General features: G+C 44.4%; 1 protein-coding gene across 2 annotated transcripts; it reads right to left on the reverse strand.

The window, feature by feature from the left end:
- Positions 1–2,112: 2,112 nt before the first annotated feature.
- On the reverse strand, positions 2,113–16,383 carry LOC131671546 (uncharacterized). 2 transcript variants are annotated; one of them, XM_058948047.1, is made up of 9 exons: positions 16,103–16,383; positions 8,110–8,231; positions 7,354–7,362; positions 6,134–6,449; positions 5,845–5,880; positions 4,358–4,577; positions 4,063–4,296; positions 3,848–4,003; positions 2,113–3,270 (listed from the first exon to the last, which is right to left on the reverse strand). In XM_058948047.1, exons 1-9 carry the CDS (start codon positions 16,339–16,341, stop codon positions 3,004–3,006), a joined length of 1,599 nt encoding a protein of 532 aa, XP_058804030.1. In that variant the 5' UTR covers positions 16,342–16,383; the 3' UTR covers positions 2,113–3,003. The 2 variants fall into 2 exon arrangements, with proteins under 2 accessions (XP_058804030.1, XP_058804029.1); XM_058948046.1 differs by lacking the exons at positions 5,845–5,880; positions 7,354–7,362 and having other exon boundaries at positions 4,358–4,592.
- Between the last annotated feature and the right edge of the window lie 2,042 nt (positions 16,384–18,425).

Consider the following 18,425-nt stretch of genomic DNA (forward strand, 5'->3'; position numbering starts at 1 on the left):
GATGAGAAATTTGTGAACAATAAATAAGAATTACTCTAAATATAAAAATTGAAAAACAAGCTGCTGAAGCTTTTTTTCTAAAACCATTACGTTCTAAAAAATATAATTTATTTTAAATAATGAGTACATTTGTCGTTTATCTATATTATAATTTGTTGCTTAGAAGACAATGAAACTTCTACTATACTAAACATGGAAATTATTTTTAAACGCATTGAGGATAATGACGAATTTATAAAGTAAGGTAAGTCTACCTCATCACGTCACTAAGATTTGAAATGACCACAACTTTTCACTACAAACGATTTTCTTAACATAAGACGGTTCATTTGAGAATTGAGCATTCATCCTTTGAAATGAGCTCCGCGCGATTGATTTGGTAATTCGAAGTGTTACATTTTGAAGAAAGTATAGCTCACAACGCCACTTTGAAGAAAAAGTATTTTAGTGAATGAAAATAATAATATTAAAAAATTAGTTTTCATATGAATATTTGTTATGAGGACGTACTGTTTTTGAATGATAAAGTACATCACAGTGTATTGCTTATTAATGACCATTCTTTGATTTGCAGAATCAAATGACAATTATGAATAGTCCGATAGTCGACGTAATATTTTTTTGATAAATTTTCAAGTTAAAAAACATAAATGAAAATGTCTGTTCATCGGATATATAGCATTTTTTGTAGTGGCGATATGAGGCTTACTCGAATGAAAATAGTAATCGGGCGACATTTGGTTTACTTACGCAAGCCAAAAATTTTCGACCAGAGTTTTTAAAAGAGTAAATCACTACGAATCGAATAGTACGTGCTATTTTTACATATTTAGATTTATGAAACTAGTTGAAGAAAATATAGAGAGTTAAAAAAATGTACGCATCCGGAGCATAAAACAGCTCCTGTAAAAGAAATTTTGCGTTCGGAGATTATTTAAATCATTGGAAATTTTATTACTTAATACGAAGTTTATTTTCACTACGTTACTGTACGAGGTTTGAAAACTCTGTATAAGTGTTTCTTATATTATTTTCCTAATTTAAATAAGTATTGGAGAAAGATGAAGTAAAATGCGGACAAGTATATTTTGAATTGTTATCAAAACATCAATCTTAAATAGCAGTTATGTAGCAGTTTCTATTTAGTTAATGCTGTTACGGTTGTAAACGCGTATAATTTGAATCTTATATGTTCAAACATTCCTTTGCGACAAGATAGAGAAAAGAAAGTCACATATCTAATAAATCGTGGAAAGAAAAATATTCTTAATTCAAGTAGAGATTGCTGGAAATATAGCTTTTTTAAACTTAAATAACGTTTAATTAAGACTGAAAAGATCTGATGTTTTACAAAAGAGTTTTCTAAATCTATGAATAAGTCTTTTATTAATTATACCATTATCTTTACTTGAACAAGTATTTTTACAAAAGATACTTTTACGTTCTCATACGAGTATTAAGTGATTTTTTCTCTCGTAATCTTTGAACTTTAAGTGGAGTCTTGATCAAGGGTCCAGCTGGCGTTGAACAGTGGAAATTATATATTTTTCTTTATTATGATGTAAAAATCGTTCTAATAAAGTTATTATCGTGAATATTTTTCATCCTGAAATCCTCGGTAAATGATTTTATTTTCTTCTCGTTAAGTCCCAAAATTTCACGTAAGGACTCTAGAAAGTTCCCTTAACCGTAAGACCTTGTGTTTTGAAAAAATTTGGGTTATTACGTCTTTCTGAATGTTAAAGAGAACAAAAATCATTTTTTTCCTTTAGATCAGTAGTCCAGGTTAAGTGAAAGAATTTTTAAACTTTTACCGAATTCTTTTCGAAAAAATTTGAAAAAGTTTTCATAAAAATGGTAAAATTGATTATTTTGATAAAAACCTTCACTTAATCTGGAGTAATGTTACAAAGAAAGAAAATGAACAGTTCAAAAACGATTTCGTTTAATTTAATATTCAGAAAAACCAAACTTTTTTCAAACAAAGGGTATTACAGTCAAGGGAACTTTTAAGAGCACCTAATTGAGATTTTGGACTTTAAAATAATAAATTGAAAACATTTAGCGAGCGTTTCCAGGTGAAATGCGTTCATGATAATAATTTTATTAGAACAATTTTTACACTACAGTAAATAAAACTTATAGTTTTCACCGTTTAACGATATCTGATCCCCTTAAGGGTCCACGTCTCGTTTCATTCTCATAAAATTATATTCATAATTTATAATTCTGCAGTTACTTGAATTAGAGTGGAGAAAGTAAGAATCGTGAATACAGGACATTTGTATCAGAGCTGCTATAACTTTGAATCGGAATATAATATGATTTGAGTGAATAACAAATTGGGTAGGTAGTTGTCATTTTGAATATTGTATTAATTTATCAATCTAGTCGATAAGAGATGTCATGTAAGGAAATCAATTGAGTTGAGCATATATTACCTTAGGACTTTTGAAAATAGAAAAAATTGGAAAGAATTTGTTTTGCCTAGCAGATAGGCCCAAATAAATACATCCAATATTGAGAGCGAAGTACAAATAAGCGATAGCGCAATAACTGTGCTATAAAAACCTTGGTGAGAGTAGGATGGAAAGGCGAAGAAATGAATTGGCGACGTATGGCTTTACACGAAGTTCAACATGTACATGTCGTATGCTCATCATCGCCTACACGCAAACGAGCAAATGAGCGCCGAACAAAAAAATTGGTTGGCAATGGCATCGTGGTCTCGAAAAAAAATAAAAGAGGGGCACACAGTGCAAGCTGTTCTCTCTCTCTCTCTCTCTCTCTCTCTCTCTCTCTCTCTCACTCTCTTTCTCTTTCACATGCGCAAGTAAAACAAAGGGGCGGGAGGAAAGCAGGAAAGAAGTCGAAGGTGGGTCGCGCGCGAAGGGCATCCAAGTACAGAGGTGAGCGAAGTGTGGGAAGGCGAGTGAATATGTAGTGCAGGAGGCGCGAGGAGTGGTCGATGGGGGGCCATTTTGAAAGCGAGTGTCAATGCTGTCAGCGTGGCGTGGCCGAGGGAGAAGGGCAGGGCCTTGCGAGCGAGTGGGCTGGGCCTGGTCGGCGGCTGTTGCAGGGCCTCATGCTCGTGCTCGAGGCCGCTCGGGTGCCGCTGGCGCTGCTGCCGCTGGCGCTGGCTGCGCTTCTCACGCACCAAGACGCTGGCTTCGCCCGACACTTGCGCAATGTCCGGTACTCCCACGGCGACGCCGGCGACGCCGGCGACAGGCTGCCCAACGCGCCCGCCGCGTTCTTCTGCAACATGTACTGCACGCGTTTGGCGCGCGACCGTCAGTGCTCTCTCTCTCTGTTTGTTTTTCCGCAACAGCGAGTAGCGAGATCCTCTCACTGCACGCGCGCCTATTAATTTTGCAGCGGGCTTCTCAAGGCCCTCTCTGTCTCTCTCTCTCTCTCTCTCTCTCTCTCTCTCTCTCTCTCTCTCTCTCTCTCTCTCTCTCTCTCTCTGTACGCTCTCGCCTGGGGAAACTCGTCGCACCAGTAAAGTGCCTCACGCGCGCTACACTTGTCATTTGACTTGTTTGTCCGCTCTCGCGCGTCGATATCGGAACATCTTCACTTCGCACACGATGAATCGATACAAGCGCCAGCGTTCGCTCGCGCTTATCTCGCAATAAATGTTTCGCGCCGCACGTTTTCTCGGGGCGCGAGCAGAGGACGCGGGCGAGCTTTGCGCTTTTCACTCCGACTCTTGGCGAAAGAACTGCATTTGAAAGAGAAACAAAGGGAACACAGTGAGCAGGAGAAACAATGGCAATGCCGAGGCAAAAGCAGAGCAAACGAGTGCTCGAGGACAGAGAGCATAGCCGAGCTGGGCTCAACTTACGTCGCTGAAGGGGAAGGCCTCGTCCTCGCTGGCGAGGACCTTGACTTTGGACATTTTCACGAGGTCCGCCGCCGACGCCGACAGCTGGACACCGAAGCGCTTGCCGGGCGGCAGCGCCGGCGCCCGATGCAGGAACTCGCCCCCTATCTGCTGGTCCTGTCGAGCAAATCGGTCGGTCGTTGGTGGTCGAGGGCGAGACGGGCGGCCGAGCTTACCCAGCAGTAGCCACCTCCCCGGATCTTCACCCTGAGCGAGCAAGCTCCGCAAGCGAGGATGTTGAAGAGCGTGGTGGTGTTGTCGCGGGGCTTGAAGCGGAACGCCGCCTGGCCGTCGCTCTTCCTCAGGTTCACGGTGGCGTAGCGTCCGCTCTGCAGCACGATCGGCAGCTTCCTCTGGAACCTGAAGCTGTCCTCGCTGACCTTGCTCGACACGTTGTTGTGCGTGTTGATCTGCGAAGCAAAGTGCGTTGGCAAGGCAGGGAGAGCGCGGCGGGCCGAAGCCGGTACCAACCACGTAGAGCGTGAAGTAGTAGGTGGTGTTGTAGTCCAGCCCGACGAGCGTGAGCTTGCTGCGCCTGACGCAGTGCAGGCCCTCGGGCTCGGTCCTGTGCTTAGCACGGGCTTGGCCGGCGCTCGGGCACGGGTGCTTCTTCATGATGTTCTCCGCCGCGCAGAGGGTCGGCGGGTGCAGCTGCGCCCCCTTGGTCACCGCCAGTAGGTAGCTGCTGCGGCTCGGGTCCACGTGGCTGCAATGCAGGCAGTCCCCGGCGCCGCCGGCAGCGTCAGCAGCGCGCGGACGAGCGACGCCGGCTCGCTCGCGTGCCCCCGAGGGATTAATGGCCTACTCGCGCGCGCTACTGCCTCGCTGCCTGCGCTTTTACCGGCCGCTAGTCTAGGCGCCACTATGCGCTCGCGCTGGCCTTTTTCACTTGGACGGGGCCGCCGCGGCTGTCTTTTATGTCTTCTTACCTGCTCGCTCGACGCGATCTCGAAGCTAACTTCTTGACAACTTCACGGCTCAATTACTCGTTGAACGATTCGTTTTTTTATGTATTTTACGATTGTAGCAACATTTTCAAAAATCCCAAGATGAATCGTTCCATTTTTCGGATTTATCACGTATCAATGTATTTTTATTTAATTTCGATACTCCTTCAAAATATTAGAAAGCACTTGAACTTATGCCGAGCATCATTGTTTTTTTTTACTGTAAAACTAAATATTTAGTCGATCCATTGACACTTGTGCGATTTTACATTTAGAATATTGTTTTTTTGTTTTTGACTTGCGAAACGTAAAAACTATTTTCCAGAATAAATACTGCTAAATGTCGCGGATAAAAATCGCACTGCATACTATAGCATAAATTCAACTGCTTTTTATGTGTATTGACATTAAATTAAAATATATTGATCTACGATAAACCTGACCAATTAAAAGATTCATCGCAAGATAAGGAATATTTGGCATGTTTCTAAACTTTGTTACCATCATAATTAAATGTATGATGATTTAAAAAATTAATGTGTTAATAACTGATTAACCCGTTAAATTTTCAATAAGTTACCTTCTAAACTCGTCTTTGACAAATTAAAATACAATTTTTAAGTGATTTTACTCGGTGGAACGATTATTTTTACTCTTACGAACAAATCAACTAACGAAAAAGTAGAGAAATCTTCAAAGCGAGTACAAAAAGCCTTGGTGCGGTATACAAAGATGTAACGCACTTTAGCGTTTAAAATAAGATGACGCACGGTGAAGTATATTAATTAGGAGCTGAGTCGTAGTTGTATTTGCCACGGAGGTATACCGATTTTTTGTACTTAATCAACAATATCTCCTGTTGAAAAGTGACTTGTTCGTTGATAAATAAACAACGAAACATACCGATCCAAACTTTGTTGTCTCCTTTAGTTAAAGAGATAGAGCGTTTGGAACATTGAAATTGTTTATAAAAACTGAGTCGAGCTGCGGGTCGGAAGCCATCCTCGCTACTCGAGTTGAGAGCGGCTAAAAGTACTTAATAAAGATCTAGGTGAGCCGATCTAAATTAAAAAAAGCGACTGCGAGCCTACTGGCGCTCAGACTGCTTCTCGGTAGTTCGCACTCTCGCTGCCCACTTATTTCGATCGACGGAAGCTGCGCGCCTCCGTGTGGGCAGCTTCGCGTGCGCAAGCCCGATTCGCGAGGGCTTCGATAAAAAGTTGAGCCGATCATGATTGTGCTTTACAGTGGTCGGCCGATTTTTTGGTGAGCTTCGCAGGTCGGCGGTCGACGCGCGTACCTTTTGTTCCAGGACACGATGAGCTTGCGCCTGCTGGACTTCTGCTGAAACTCGAGGAGCGGCTGGTGTCGCTTGCTCCTGCCGGAGTAGAACAAACTGGCCGGCAAATGGCCAATGGCGTCAGAAGTGGCATAGAGCAGTACGGTATTGGGCGATCGAGTCTTCAAGTCAAGGCCAGGCGAATTGATGGGTCTCATGTCGATGCGATAGAGATTTGGTTGGGTCGCTGGGATGGTGAAGTTCTTGGTGTCGGCGCCTTCGTAGTTGAAGAGCGGCGAGCCAGGGATCAACTGTTTGACCGGCCAGTGCGTCTGACCTGCGAGAAATAAAAGGAAAGGTTGAAGCAACTGATTAGATGGGGGCTTGTTTTATGTTGGGCGCGGTGTGGGGGCATCGCGTTGCGTAAATCATCGTTCTTTAATGACGCAAGCTTGCCCTCCAAATACTAAGTATCTCTCGGTTTCACGCTGTCATCCTGCATATATGCATGTGCGTATCGCCTCGAGGGAGGCTCCGCGCTCGAGAAGTTCTTTCTCATTCTCTCTGTCTCTGTCTCTCTCTCTCGCTCTCTCTCGCTCTCTCTCGGCCCTTGGCATCTTTTTAGCCGGTTTGAAATATCTATACGCAAGAGCTCCGCTGCTGGATATCGACTACATTCTTTGGATTTTTTATGCTTCCACGCACTCGCACGCCAACTTTGTTCCTGTGGCTTGTGCTCGCGGAGAGCTACATTTCTTGCCTCCAAATAGGACTCGACGGAAAAAAGAAATTAACTGCAAACGATTGACGTGCAAGGTTTTTACTTTAATTTGTTTGCATGAGAGGTTGATTGATTGGCCGAGAGAGGGAGAGAGGGGGAAGGGGAAAAAGTTTCATACCAGTTGCAGCAGCGCAACAAGACCAATCGAACGCGTTAGAATAAGTAATAGTGACCAAATACGGTGGGAGCATCGCGAGCTCGCGGTTCTTATTTTTCACATTAGCTTCTAAACACGAAATGGGCGGGGCGCTTGAAGCCAACTTCGACATCATCAAGATTACGAAAGAAAACACACCTTCGACTTCATCGAAATTGCGATAGAAAACGCACACTCACAAAAACGAGATACGAGTTCTCATTTGAAGTCGGCAGCGCACTCCAGAACTTCATTCTATTCTTCGCTCATTCCGCGTTCAATTATAATTACGAGGCTTTCCTCGGCGATCCGATCGGTTTTTGCAGCTGCCCGCTCGAAAAACAATCAAGCCCTCACATCTGCCGCATACTTACTCGACAAACGGCCTGCCAGTCCGAGATCCGATTATCGTAGCGACTCTCGCTATAACAATTAAGTATGCGGCGTGCGATTTCACGGGCATGCTAAACGCCCGAGCGGCCGAAGCAAAAAAGAATTCACGCGCATTTCGGCAGTTTATCTTGTTAGCGAGTCTATAAATCTTTGGATCCAAGTGCTTTCGCGCGGGCCACTTTGGTCTGCTCGGCGGTGTAGACGGGCGTAAAAATGTCTATTTTAAGATTAAAAGTTTAGCCCGCTCTCGCTGCCGTCCCCGCGTCTGAAGAGAATCAAAGAAGCGCTGCTGCCGGGGCTCCGCGCGCACGACCAATCGGCACAACTTAGAAAAATGAGCAACGAAAGAAAGAAAGCAAGTCACGACACACGCAACGGCTAAATAGGTGGGCGAGAGAGCAGCTCGATGTTAAAATCTAATTTGGTCACGCTCCTCGGAAACGAAGATGGCGAAAAAGAGAGGCAGTCTAGACGCGTCGCGCGAAATAGTTTACAGCTGCCGATATGCACGCGCGCGCACGGCAAGCTCTTTGACGACAAGCTATAAATGCGAGTAAGCGCGAGGGAGTAAACATGCCCATCACTGGAACGCTCAACGGTGGAAAATAGTACGCTGACAATAATAGATGGACGGATGGACGTGCGACGGCTGCGAAGAACAGAGAAAAAAAAAAATCGTGAGTATACCTTCCGCGTGCTGATCGCTTTCGGGAGGGTAGACGTAGCTCACGCTCCAAGCTATTGGCCCACTGCACGGGCTCACCAGCAGCGTCGGCGGCGCTCCGTTCTTCGGGCTCAGTAAGTAAAACCTGGAACCAATTCATCTGCATCCAGTATGACATTACTATTCGACCCAGCTCTCAATCAATCTTATAGCTTAAATTTTTTAGCCTCCTTTGTTTACGCTTTGTTTTTGCTTTCTTTTCACATTGTTCTCTTCTCACGGGCGGCTTTCACGGGTTTTCACGCTGGCGTCGAGGCTTGGCAAATAGTCGGACCACTTTGTGCACGGAAAAATCGAAATAAGCCCGCGCGCGTTTCACACGACAGAATGTCAATGCCCAAGAGCACGAGTGTACAAACGTTCAACGGGCAACAAGCTTTTTCTTCTTTTTTCAGCAACTTCGACATGCAAGAGGAACACCTATATAAAATCAATCACGTACTTGGACGCGCGCACTTAAGCATCCGATCGACGTTTATCTCTGCGTTTTTTATCGCAGTATACATTATAAAAGAGCTTCCCAATGTCGCCAAGCTAAAGTCCAAGTCGAGCAAAAGAAGGACGAATCTGCAGCGCTATACACGCCAATGATTACTCAAGTGAATTCCATGATTTACGTGAATTTCATACTGACGACGACTTGTGCGCGCGCGAGAGTCCGTTTGGAATTTTCTCATATAAGCGTCGCGACACGACAGCTATAAGAATTGACGAGCACTCGTTCCAGCTGGCGATGTTAATGTCGACGCGCAAACACAGGCGCGACGGGCGAAAGTGGTCCCCGCGCGCGCGCGCGCGCGCGCCTTCGCGAATTATAAAGGCAAAACTTTGGCGGGCGCCTGCGATTCTTCTCGATTTCTCTCTCCTTTATGAGGGGATCGTGCCATCTCTTCTCTCCCGGCTCGCCGCTTGTAGATCAACATCGATTTAAATTTACTGCTGCGGCGATTTACGGTCACTTTGACAGATTTAAACTTCAACGAATGACAAATTGCTCAAGAAAAATCGCGCGCGCTGCTCTTGGCCGCTTTTTGCATGCTGCAGTCAGCGGTGCGTAACGACTAATTGGCCACGTAGGCTTTTAAAATCGAACCGTTACTCTCTGCACGGCCAACAATTTTCAATTGAATCGTTGCCAGGCGACAAAATTCTGCGCGCAGCGAGTTTGCATCTCGGAAACAAATCTTGCCGCAAAAGTGCATCAATTTATTTACGAGAGATTATTACGAATACGTCATACTAGAGGAGGCATAAATATCAATTAAATATTTTGCCATGCTTGCCCAAGGAAAAATGTCTCTTCTCTCTCCTCGTCGATCGTAAGCCTGAAACGTAAAGCGATAAATTCAACTTATAGACTTAACGCGCGACAGCCGTGAACTTATTCCGTGGGCTTTTCATACGATTTCAATGTGTCTCGAATGCGTATAAGATTCATGCGGATTTTTGACGAATTGAATACATCGCGCGTATGAGTGCTTCGTAGGTAGACGACTTCAATTTATACCACGTGTCTGGAATGTAAATCTGTGTGTATGCGTGACGCAAGCACGAGTCGATACACGCTGAAATTGCGCTTCACTAAGTGCTTCCAGCTGGTTTTCAATGAAGAAAATTTGAAAACACCAAGCTATGAGAATCATGAATCAGCTTACTCAATGCCATTTCTCAAACTTAAACCAAAATCACGGCACTATAAAAATAGCTTGGCAAAATCGCGCTTGGAGTCTTGCCCTCAAACGTCCTTGATTGATCACGCTCTAATCAGTTGTGAGGAGCGTCGAGAAATCGGCAGAGGAAATTCACAAGAAGGCATCGCGTAAGTTTGCTAAATTGCCGAGATCACTCGTTGAGGCAAAAGCCGAATGTAGATGTATTGTCAACGGGCGATCGGATACGCCAACTTTCCATCTTGATGCCAATACACATCGGTAAAAGCTCAACTACCCGTCATCCCTGTACCAAGATTTTAAGAGAAGCGATATGTCGAGCGCTAGAGCGATCGAAGCAGAAGTGAATGTATGCTCCTAGATGTGCTTATGAGTGAAACTAAGAGGGTATTGGTCAATGCCGTAGTGATTTGTACATGTAAATCAGCTCGTGACTAGATTGTTCGTGTCTTTCGAGCGTCGGAATTTGTTTTCAAATCACAGCCTGCATTCTAAATTGGCCTTAAACGCGCTTACGTTCTAATGGATTTCAAACCGTTTATATTAATGAAAATGGTTCGTATGCTTTGCATAACTATTGTGCAGTAGTCGTGCAAACGATTAATTTCATATAAATTTATGTGAACGACGCAACGTATATGCAATATTAAAATTCGACTCTTTAAATTATAGATTGTAAAGGATGAGTGAGAATGGTATGAACGAGCAAATTTACCATTGCAAGAGAATTCTTCTGGAAATACCTCGTAGAGGAAATTTCTTCTTGTTACAAGAGAATGTCGTCTAAAAGACGTTTGTGTCAGTTTCAGAAGAACACAATACCATTCTTGGTAACGTCAATAATGGGCTCCAAAATTCAATAATATTTGTAAAATTTGAAATTACCGGATGGGTATATCTCATAAGTATAGATCTGATGAAACAATCTGAATGTAAAGGTTCTTAGATTTTCGGTTGTATATCATTACATTCAGAAGGTGTGCGCAGCCTAATGCATGAAGCTAGGTATGCAGACATTGTTGGTCTATCGGCGCACGTCAAAGTGAGAAACCGTCGGTTTTGTTATAAAAACAGCTGCCTCTCCCAATAAGTATCAGTTATATGCATGTAATAGGCAGGTTGGGATTCCGTAGAGCACAAACAACCTATAACTGCGCGTACTTCGTTCCTTTTTGAGAATGCGGGCTTATATTATTTCTTCTCTCTCCCTAAGAAGAATGAAGAAAAAAAAAAACAAAAAAAAACAAAAGAAAAAACGGAAAAAAACGCCAAATCGCTTGAAAAATGCGCCTATACGTGTCAATAATTTTCTTCAAGCGGTGGCAAAAACATTACATTGTGAAACATCCTGAGAAAGACGCAGGCGCGTGCGAATTATTGAAATGATCTCTCGTGCTCCAAATGATACCATTTAAGTAGTCCAGAGAAAACACGAACCAACACCGACTATTGATATTAAAATTATCTCGCTGACCAAAACAGTATACGTATAATGAATGATATTTTCTGTGGGCAGAGAACTTTATGAAGTTTGTAAACAATATGTACGCAGCGGGTATATTTTTTTTTTTTAACTCGTAGGTAATTGACCGCGCGTGGGTAAAATAATGGATTGAATTATTCGAAATTTCAATGAAATTGAATAAATTACATTTCCGCGAAGCATAAATTTCGCTCGGCCCGTTACTTTGGGCTTCGCAATTGATGGACTTGGCGATGCTAACGGCGAATCAATATTTTTTCGAGCTTTCCGGAATATCAGCCGATAAATGTTGATTCGCGTGACGCCAACAAAGAATCATCTCGCAAGAGCCAAAATCAAGGGGAATGGGAATGGCAGATAGATGGGAATGTGCTACCTATTTTGCTGGCGATGTGAAGGATCGACGGCTCGCAAAAGGGAGCGACAACGCGACGATGACGTAAGGTAACAAAAGCTTCGATAGGAATCGTTCGAGTCGCGGCTCGAGCCTTATTTTTTTGTTTGGCAGCGCGCGCGATGTATTAGGCGCGTTATCATGTCGGTCGAGTAGGATACGCGACCTGCTTATAAATAAGCTGCCGAGCTGAGCGATGCAGTGCGCGTGCGAAAGCTGACTTCTCTCTGGCACGATCGCGTCTCGCGCGAGAACGAGACGCGGCTTGTATAGCTTTTTGCCACTTCGACCGGGTCGCAGTACCGCCGCCGGCTCTCTGCGGTCCCCATAAATGTCACTAAAGGCCACTGCGCTGCTGCTGCCGCCGCTGCCACTGCCGCTGCTGCTGCTCTTGCGACGCGCGACGTTTATTCTACTTAACCGTCGTTGTAGTACCGGTGATACGCTTCGTTTAATCTCGCCATTTCCGACTCTTCCCTCGGTGTATTGTTTCATTTTCAACATCATTTCCACAACTAATTTCATATCAACACTTCGATGTGCGTGGGCAATTTTTATTTCGCGGCTCAGTTCACCTTGTGGTTTATCGAGCTCCTGCCTTGTATTAATGTGTATGCCGCACAACATAGTTTCTCAGGATTACCTGTTTCGTTTGTGTGTAAAGCGATACGCGACTGCCTTCGGATTTGATAGCATATATATTTATAAAACATTCGATACGTCGATGTAAATTGATTGCCGTTTCATTTCATCATTACATATGTCTCTTCGCTTTATCGTTCATTTAGCTGATTCACACTATGATGTCTTTATAATTGCAACCAAATTTTTTTCCAATTAGTTCAATTTTCTTTGTAGAAATTATCAGTAAGCTTACGTATTTGCTAAAACAAAGATAACAATTACTGTTCATTCATCCGTACATTTCAAAACTTGATCAACTTCATTCTCAAATTTAATTCTTCCATAAAGTTAATCTCTAATAATTTGATCAAACTATTCTGTATCAAAGTAGATTAGTGTATGTTAATATAATACATACTCACGTCATGCTATTTAAACAATGTCTGTCAGTAAAGTAATTTGAAATAAATAATGGTAAGGTAACCAAAGCTTGAATAAATTTCTATGATAATCTATGATTCTAATTCAGAACAATTGACGTGAATAAAATCGTATTACACAGACTTATCTCTATTAATTATTTGTCTTTATTTAAACAACCATTACCTTAAAAGTCAATAAATCACTAGCATAGGCAAAGAATGTTACAACAGGTAAGATAGACTTGAAATGAAATTGGATCATGTTATTTCGCGGATTTGGACGTATCAAACAATCGTAGCTGGTTTACTAATCGGAAACATCGTTCTCGAAGAAGGTTTACGCGTACAGACGATGTATACGACAACATGATGGTACAAGCACACGTGTTTGGCAAAGTTAAGAAGGAGAGAGGGAGAGAGAGAAAGAGAGAGGAAGAAAGGGGAAGAAGGAAAGTTTATATGGGGACCATTGTAAAATTAGCGACGGGACACAATGCCGGCGTCGCGACGTCTGGGGTTCGCAAGCGAAGCCGCGACCCCTGTTCTAAATTGGGACTCTCACTCGTATGAGAGAGTACCACGACTAGTGCGATGAATCAGTGCATTGATAAAAAGCCAGAGTTTCTCGGATCACTTGAATTCTCATAGTCGCTAGAAAAACATCTCTAAATTCGTCGATGCCACTTGATTTCGCGCACGATTTAACTTCGAATTGCGTTTCCAATGCGTGTCCTCTTTTTCAATCTTGGCCTAATGGGTCGTCAACCTTTCGATCACGTAATTACGAATTGAGCGGCCAATTCCTCCAGCAAAAATTGCGCAACAATTTAAAAAGATTTCTAGTTCAACGCTCGACGAACTCGCTACTCAGGTGGCAATAAATTTAGGTGTGAATGACTCTCTTGGTATTTTGCCAGCTTCCCTCTATGTTTCTAATTTATCAGGAAATTGCCAGCGATACACAGTTTATTCAGCGCTAACTGATCTCTGATAGGTTTTATCGTTCGTCTCATAAATAACTGATTTCTCTGTAGAATTTTTCAACAGCAGCTATACGAAAACAGTTCTTTAAAAAAATGTAATATTTCGAATTCAAATGTAACACGGTGTACCATCTACTTAATAGCAGTAGGAGAAAGAAAAGCGACGCAGTAAAATTCGCTCGAAAGATATCAGCTAATGAAATCGTTCGCAGTCTAACGATAACCTATTGCTACACACGATAAAGCCACTGAAAAAAAAAATTCGTGGCAGTAAAAGGCAAGCTTTAAAATTTAATGAGATACGAAGACGCCGAAGGTGCCGAGCACGCGAGCGAATAGGACAACACTATCTAACGGCAGAAATCAGCCCAATAAACTGAAAAAAGAAAAAAAGAGAAAGAAAGAATCGCGCGAACGCGCATTAACCAAATGGGATACTTAGGTTGAGGCGTATATAATGACAGCGCGGTGGCGAGTGCGCACGCGAACTAAACCGAATCTCCCGCACAAACGTCGATGACGGACAGGTGACAAGGCGTCGAGTCGCGTTCTGCGCCGCCCTCTAGACAAGAAAAATAGTGGAGCGAAGCGCACCACGAGGCTGCAGAGGAGAGAGCCATGAGAGCCGATCCGTCGTCGCGTGGAGTTTTGCTTGCGCAGCTTCTTTTTTTTATTTTTTGTTTGGCTGGCTGTTCTCGCGTTATTCCGCGCGCGCCGCACGCGCGGCAGCGAGCGACGCGGCGGCTACCTCACTAATTGACGGCATAAATTTTCAGATTTGTTTGTTTATGCCGCCGAGGAGGATTGAGTTATTGAGAAGCCACAGAGCAATTGTTGAAGAAGAGTCGATGATGACGATAATGAGCGCATAGTGCGTTCGTGTGTGCAGGATGCGTTTCGCAAACAAGGTGTACGAATTACTTTCTATGCATCATTGCGAGAGGGCAAGAGAGCAAATTATAGAGCAGTTTTACATAATAAGCAATAGCAGCTTGTCAAGATGAATATAATGAATGCTTGGTGGCGGCAAAAAGGTGCTAGCTGGAAGTTGCGCACGGGAAGCGCTAAACTTTCATAATAATCGAGTAATTAGTATTGGACTTTTGAATCGAGGCGGCGATGGCTTTTATCATTATAATTTCGAAATTTACCATTCCAGATTTGAAGAATGTACCTACAATAGAGAGAGAGAGAGAGAGACTTTTGCCATGCGATCTTTATAGAATGGTCCGTGACTTCATAGGGCCCAAAGAAGGAACTCACACTGCCACGGGATTCTTTTCTCGGGCGAGTATCACGTGCCTCCCCTCTCTCGCTCTCCTCCGCCGGTTTATTAAACAGTCGATGCAGGAAAAAGCAGCCCAAAAGCACGTGGCGGACTATTCTGTTCTGGCACGACGCCCGAGCCGCACTTTGCATTCTTCATTGCAGTGTACCACATCGAGATGCATATACTTAGCTTTCCACTCGCATAAGGAGAGTACGAACGTGCACTAAGGATCACTCATTGTCGCACTGGTGCGCGCGGCTACTGGTTTTTGTCTTACGTAATTCTCCCCCATCTTCTCGTGCTTTGGAAAAAAAAACACACACACACACACACAACCGTGACATTGGCTAGAGAGGCTCCATATATATTGCTGATTTTTGATATTTATTTAGTAGTTTTTTTTCGCTCGTTTGCCTTGTTGACGTTAAAAATGACAAAGTTGTGTTAATTGGAGAGACGCCCGTTTGACTCGCAGTGCGCGTAAATGCCAAAGGAAAGTCAACAAAATATTTCTCCACATTCAACGAATGTTGATTGACAAAACAGCACGACGTTTCGTGGGAATTTCGTTGGCGTTTAAAATATTTGGAGAATAATATTATATGGCAGTGACTCATTGCTCTGCTGCGTGAGAAGCTCAATTATTGCAACAACAGGACGATTATTTGCACTATAATAACTGTTAATAATCCTTGAATAATTTCGGATAAACTTTCTGCGAACTCTATTGTTTTGTTGCAAATGCTATGTAGGTTGACAATTAAATGCTCACCTTCTGAAATGACTGGTTGTGGAAAGTCTGAGCGGAAAACATTGTAAAACTTGTAAGTGCGTACCAGAAAATTGTTTACGCGACTGACGTCTGAGAATGTACTTACAACGAAGAACTTGGTTAGTGAATGAAAAAATGTTTAGCTCGCTGGTTAGAAATGTCGATTAGTCTTTCGATGCTTGCGGTCAGAGGAATTAGCGCGGAGGCCACCGCGAGCGATTAGACGAACGAGTGCGAAAGAACAGGCGCGGACGAAAAAGAATGCGGACAATAAGCGAGCCCGTGAAAAGCGAAGCGAGAGAGGTGAAAAGAAAGGTAGCTGCGAAGAGAGCGCTCACTGAGACATATCGTTGGGCTTGAGGGTGGCCCTGATTTGAAACTCCGGCTGCAGCACCCCGGTCCGATTGAACTCCTCGGCCCTGGACAGTCTCTCGGCAGCGGGTCTCGCGCTGGCGTGTCCGCCGAGGCTGCTGGCCATCCTTCGCTCGAGCGGGTTGTCGTCGGGCGCCGAGCGCGCGGCCACGGCGAAGAGAGCCGCGAGCAGCAACGACTCCGGCACTATCCTGCAGCAGCACATGCCTGTTGTTGTTCAACACACGCACGCACGCGCCAACCAAACGGTCCGTCGCTCGGAGTTCGACTGTGCAGGCTGAACCTTGGTTGGCAGCCCGAACGCCGAGAGAGAGAGAGAGAGAGAGAGAGAGAGAGAGAGAGAGAGAAGTCCTCCCCCTTCTTTTCCTTTCGCACGCGCGTTATATGGCGGCTCCTCTTTTTCTTTCGCGCACGCACACACACGTACTCACGGGAGGAAGAGAGCGCCAACCCCAACTCGCTGCGAGCGCGCCTCCTTCGTCCCTCCCGCCTTTGCGCTTGATTTTTATCCGCGCTTATTGCAGCTGCCAATGGACTCGCGATATTGCCTCCTCAAACGTATTGCGCCCGCTTGGACGCATCTTGCACATATATTGCGCTTACAAGGCTTTTCGATTGGCAAGCTCGTCATGCTTACGATCGTCGAGATGCTTATTTCGATGGAGCGACCTTCGATACGCGAGCCTATTTCCGCTACCAATGAACGTTTCATTTCGCTGCGGATACATTTGATGTAGTCGGCAAGATAATTGCTTTCCTCTCGGTTCACTTTCGCCAGCCAAGACGTCTGATTAACGGCTTCGATTTTCTGTTTCGCCTTGGCTGCAAGCCGTTCGCCAATACGTTTTAAAACGCTGCAGACACGCGCGCTCGGACGCCAATCCGAGAGCGCTTTGACAAGTGTCAAACGAGCTCGCGAACGAAGAGCCAACGACAGGCGAAAAAAAAAAAAAAAAGAAAAAAAAAACGAGCCGAAGGATAGGTTCATCAAAAGGACGTCCTCGAAATTGCAGAAACATCCCGAGAACGAGAAACAATAGCCGTGTGGCGAGGCAAAAGGAGTTGTCAAAGAAACCGCGAAAGAGAAGCGCATCGCAATAGCCGTTGGAACGCGTGTGGCGGAGCGCGTGGAATACGGAATAGCTTCTAAATAGTTTAATACGCATCAGCATAATCTCTGCCGTTCTTTCCGCGAGCAAATTATACGAGCCGCTCGCGCATGCGAGCACGGAAGCCCAAAGTCTCACCTAAAATTCTCGGCCCGGCATGAGGGGGAAAGAGGGGGGGGGGGCGAGCCTTCAGATAATCTCACGTTATCACGCGAAGAGCGATAAATCGGAGAACCGCTTCGGATTGCGTCAAGCTGACTCGACCGATTCCAAACTTGATTCTGCACTCCGACGGATGCGACATTACGCTCAGATTAGCTCTCATGATTGTTCATCTTACATAATTGTTTGCGTCAAAATGCTCACCGGATCCGTTTTTCTCTCGTTTTGCCACTTATTTTTTCCCTTCCAGGAAACTCGGTGTACATCGACGTCTAACGCCTGCAAGTTTTATTGCTTGAACTTATTATAACTACGTGATTGATCATTTTCCTATAAAAGCATAACTACCCGAGGGAATCTGGTATCTAAGCTTTAAAATAAAACGTTGCAATTTAAAAAAGTACAGCGAGGTAACGCCTGTTCAAAACGTTGTTGAGCCTCCGATCGTGGACAGTTGAGGAATATGAATACGAATATATTGCATTGAATTGTAGCGTATCCACTGAAGAATTAACTTGTAATGCAAGCGACAAAATCTCATGAAGCACATCGGAATGTCGGCCTGAATCCGGTAATAATGCTAAAGCATCGTTCTCGAAAAAGAGTCGTCGGGAAGGAAGAAAAATGCAAAGGGTCGGAGCATTTGCGAGCACAAGTCGACGCAAGATTTCGCAACGACACCATCGAAGAGCGAAAGAAGAAAAAGAAGAAAAGGCGAGAGTAACTGGGTAAACAAGCATCGATGAAGCGAGCGCGCGGAGTCGCGGCGAGGATGGTCTTTGTTCGAATCAACTTTCCGCTCTAATTCAGTGCGCGCAAAGTCAGCGGGGAGAGCGCGGTGCAGGCGCGAAAATGAGAATGCGAGGAGCTGGGCCGGATAGAGAGGGCATTGATTTGGTCTTAGCGTCGACAAGTAAGCGCGTCGCGTCGTTTCTTTTATCCGCGCGCGGAGCCGAGAGGCAACACAGTCGGAAATTCATCGCGCTTATTTCGGAGAACGAATTCTCGTGCGGTGCAG

Source organism: Phymastichus coffea, unplaced genomic scaffold (genome assembly GCF_024137745.1).
Source record: "Phymastichus coffea isolate CEN01 unplaced genomic scaffold, Cenicafe_Pcof_1.1 PCOF00128, whole genome shotgun sequence".
Classification (NCBI taxonomy): Eukaryota; Metazoa; Arthropoda; class Insecta; order Hymenoptera; family Eulophidae; genus Phymastichus; species Phymastichus coffea.

Coding starts and splice junctions, on each gene's coding strand:
- LOC131671546 (XM_058948047.1), bottom strand. CDS start 16,341: ATGTGCTGCTGCAGGATAGTGCCGGAGTCGTTGCTGCTCGCGGCTCTC. Junction 5,881..6,133: donor ATCGTGTCCTGGAACAAAAG/GTACGCGCGTCG, acceptor CGGCTCACCTAG/ATCTTTATTAAGTACTTTTA. Junction 4,578..5,844: donor TTTAGCCGCTCTCAACTCGA/GTAGCGAGGATG, acceptor CGTGGACCCGAG/CCGCAGCAGCTACCTACTGG.